General features: G+C 47.1%; 1 protein-coding gene across 1 annotated transcript in view; it reads right to left on the minus strand.

Annotated features, from left to right (window-relative positions):
- The window catches only part of GAD2 (glutamate decarboxylase 2 (pancreatic islets and brain, 65kDa)), an 85386-nt gene that overhangs the window by 17568 nt on the left and 63675 nt on the right, over positions 1 to 4143 (minus strand). The window contains exons 11-12 of the mRNA XM_012654856.1: positions 3021 to 3112; positions 1220 to 1301 (exon numbers count right to left, since the gene is read on the minus strand). Coding sequence (XP_012510310.1) covers positions 1220 to 1301; positions 3021 to 3112 — 174 coding nt within the window. The remainder of the gene's footprint in view (positions 1 to 1219; positions 1302 to 3020; positions 3113 to 4143) is intronic.

A 4143-nucleotide genomic window follows, 5' to 3' on the forward strand; every position in this document is an offset into this window, starting at 1 on the left:
TCTACTTTAAGAAAATAATCAGGAATGTGATCAAAGATATGTGTTTAAAAATTTTATCAAGCCACTACGTAAAATATTGGTTAGTATTTTAACCCTAGGGATATGATTCATTCAATTATGTGACAGAATAATATAAGGCCACTAAAAGTCATGTTTTGGAAGATCATGCTCACAATATAATGTTAAGTATGAAAAAGAATAAACATGTGTATATGACTTGGATGATAGCAATTTTATTTTAAATATGTATTTATTTACATATTTTATATATTCCTAGAAAAAGGTGGGAGAAAATATTAAATATCAGTAATAATGTTTATCTCTAAGTGGTAGAATTTGGGGTGACTCTAAATTTATTTATATCTTCTGTTCTGCCCAAATTTTCTAAAATAATTATGTGTTACCTTTATAATTAGGAAAAAGCAAAATATTTTTAAAGTAAATATCAAAAAATCCCTTTGATCTGGGGTTGCTTTATTAATGGTAAGGAGGTAAAATTTAAAAGGGATAAGCTGAAGGTCTTTATTTGAGTCTCATCAACTAAACCAATGTAGCAGAGAGGGTGTGTGGCTCTGACCTGGCGTCACAGGGACACACAGAGGCCTGACCAAGAGAGGACACCTGCAGGGAACAGCCTTAGGCCTTGTTAACAGCAATTATCATGAATGGAAGTGCCTTTGTTCATTCTTCTATTTGCTGGCTAATACATATGCAGATTCCTTATATTCTGGACATGGCTTTAACTATTGAATAGACTAGACTGTAACTACGAGATATACCATACACACACATACATATATATATGTGTCTGAATTCTAACGCTAACCTTAATCTTATATCACGAACTTTTTTTTAATATATTAAAAACTATCCCTTCTCATATTCCAGAAAAAAACTGGAAATTTAATGTTTTGAGAGGGTAACCTAGAGGGACTCTGGATTAGGGGACACCACGTCTATTTGAGGAAAGAAGTGTCTTATTGAAAACATGGAGATTAGGTCAAAGTTTATATTCCGAAAGTTGGGATGTCCTAAGTCTGTTTTCCCCTCTAGGCAGACCTTTACCCTCCAGACAGGAGTTCAGAAGACGGCTCGCTGGGGAATGCGAGCAAGCCAGGAGGGGAGACCTAGTGACGTTGACATTTCAAGAGAAAGTCAACTGTACAATGACAGCGAAATCCCACCGATGGCCTGGGACGCAGAGTGGGGACAGACATACCTCTTCTCTAACCAGGAGAGCGGAGCACTGCAAGGGGACTCCCATCATCTTGTGCGGATTCCACGTCACAGAGTTGGCCCTAAAATACACAAATCAAAAAAGAGAATGACACTCCACGACAGGCCCAGAGCACGGGCAGCACAGCTTGTGTTCCTGGGCGTTGTTTCCTAGACTCCAGGATGACACTGAATTTACAAAACAAAAAGCAGAATCTATAACACGCAACTTTTCTTCTTTTTTTTTTGAGACAGAGTCTCACTGTTGCCCAGGCTAGAGTGCCGTGGCGTCAGCCTAGCTCACAGCAACCTCAAACTCCTGGGCTCAAGCGATGCTCCTGCCTCAGCCTCCCGAGTAGCTGGGACTACAGGCATGCGCCACCATGCCCGGCTAGTTTTTTTTCTATATATTTTTAGTTGTCCAATTAATTTCTTTCTATTTTTAGTAGAGACGGGGTCTCGCTCTTGCTCAGGCTGGTCTCGAACTCTTGAGCTCAAATAATCCGCCCGCCTCGGCCTCCCAGAGAGCTAGGATTACAGGTGTGAGCCACCGCGCCCGGCCGACATGCAACTTTTCTTTGTACACAGAGACAGCAGGTGGGGGCGTGGGTGCCCCTGCGAGTGACCAGGCTCATTCCACCTGGGGTCCCCCCTTTGGCCACTGAGGATCAGAGCACCCGGCAGGTGAAGGCAGCTGCCTCCCACGCCCCCCACTGTCTGGCCTGGAGCTCAGAGAGCAAGCTCGTTCCACGGCTGAATTTTCTTCTTTTCTCGACATTTCTCCACTGCGCCTTTTCGTAGTCGCTTCCAGCTAGTGCCCTGCTTCCATCGCTTCTCTGACCCGGAGCTGGAGCTGTGTGGCGGCTCCCAGGGGCAGAAGTTTCCCTCCTTTTTGGACTCACACCGGAGACATATCATGCTCTCTTTTCAGGAACAGGGGCTCCCACAGCAGAGAGTCCCAGCTCAGGGAGCTACGTCATTTGAAAAGCCTGAACCACAGTCTTGGTTCACATTCCTTTAACAATAATAATTATTATTTTAATCTTAACTGACTCTCGGTCTCCGTTTCATCCTCCACTTGGTACGAGAACCCTCTTCTAGCTCTGTGCACGACCCTCTCCTCTTCCAAAATAGCTGACAGCTCCATGTGTCTCCTGCCCAAGTTCCACACTGTGGGGAGTGGCCCAGGACACCCCCGGACGAGCCCCCCGCTACCGTTCAGTCTCCCGTCCCTTCACTTTGCTTTCTCTGTTTGCATCACGCCACATTATTTTTTGTTCTCAGACAATTCTATTCTCGCGTGCCTGGAAAGCCATCTCCCTTCGCTTGCCCTGGCTGAGTCCTGCTTACTCTTCAAGGCCCAGAGTCTTTCAGCGTCACCTCTGCAGACTTGTTCACCTTCCTTCCGCGTCTCTGCCCCCCTCCCACCCTGCTCCTCCTCGGGTCCCCGGCAGAGCAACTGCTCCCCGCGTGCATTCCAGCGCACGTCACACGCTCAGTTACCGGGCGGGGCGAGTCTCTGTGCTTGTCTTCTGAGGGACTGAGGGGTCCTTCAGGGCGAGACTCACGGATATGACCGTGTCCAGACAAGCCCACAGGAGGAAGGAAAGTGGCAGAACCATCCGTGGTCGCTGCCTGCAGAGCGCCGGGGTAGCTGAGCCGGCTCTGGCTGAACAGTAGACTTGGGCTCCCCCTGCTCACAGGCCTCAGGTGCGAGGGCCTCGGGAAGAAATCAGAGGCCAGGAAAGATCCCGTCCATCCACGTGATGAGTGGTGGTGTCGCCAGCCTGTCAGAGGACACTTACTGGCCTGGGGATCTTATCTGAGCCAATGAATCATCCAGTTTATCTGCCGCTATCTCTTTGGCCCTGACACTGGCTGTCATACACACGGAAGACTGGAATTGGGGAAACAGAGGCAAAAGCAGTTCAGGGGCAGATTACCACCCCTGGAGAGGGGACTAAATGACTAAATGAATAATAGTAGAACTGTAGTATTGAAAAGTTCCTTCCAAGAAAATATCTCCTTGCTCTGCAGGATGACCTTGTAGTGAAGAAATCTACTCTTGAGAGCAGTAGGTGATCATGGTTAAGGGGGAAGGACTTGGGAGCTGGAAAATTTGGGTTTGCATCACTTCCTAGCTGTGTGACCTTGAATAAGTTACTTAACCTCTCTGTGCCTAGATGGCCTCATCTGTGAAAGGAGCATAATAGTAAATAGTTTGGGTAAAGTGCTTATAACTGTGCCTAGCACACAGTGAGCATTAAATAAGGTTGTCTGTATCATTTACGAGCTCTGTGACCTTGGGCACCTACACACCACCATTCTATACATTCTGTGACATTCTACAGCTAGACGTCTAACCCCGATGAACTCAACTCTGTCAACAAGGGTGCCCGACGGGAGAAGAAAAGCGCCGTCCTCCCCTTCTGTGACTGTGGCTGTTCATTTCTACGCAGTGGCCTATTTGTCTTTCAAGAAGAGAAGCTGCCAAGGCACACAACCATCTGCCACTGAAGTCCCTGCCCTGCCTCTCTCGGGGACAAAAAGATGTCTCAAAGAGATGGCAAAAAGCCACGCAGACCGATTCGATGACACGGCCTCGCTTTTGTTGAGAAATGTTGCCAATTTATGAAAAACAGCCTCAGGTTCATTCCGAAATGTCTTGCTGTGGATTCAGTCATGTGGCTTCTGCAGATTTCAGAAAGTTGGGCAGAATCCCCCGGGCTGTGTGAAGACGTATCCTTGGGCACTTATTTGCACCTAAATCCACAGGCCCCAAATGAACTAATTAACCTGCCACTGCTCATCCTTCTAGATGTATTCTTTCTCCTCTGTATTCCGTGTTCCCGGCATCATTTTCATTCCAGGCATCCAGCCCCCAAACCTCATTGTCGGATTTGGTTTCATTCCATCCTTCCCCCTCTC

Source organism: Propithecus coquereli, unplaced genomic scaffold (genome assembly GCF_000956105.1).
Source record: "Propithecus coquereli isolate 6110/MARCELLA unplaced genomic scaffold, Pcoq_1.0 Scaffold45, whole genome shotgun sequence".
Lineage (NCBI taxonomy): Eukaryota > Metazoa > Chordata > Mammalia > Primates > Indriidae > Propithecus > Propithecus coquereli.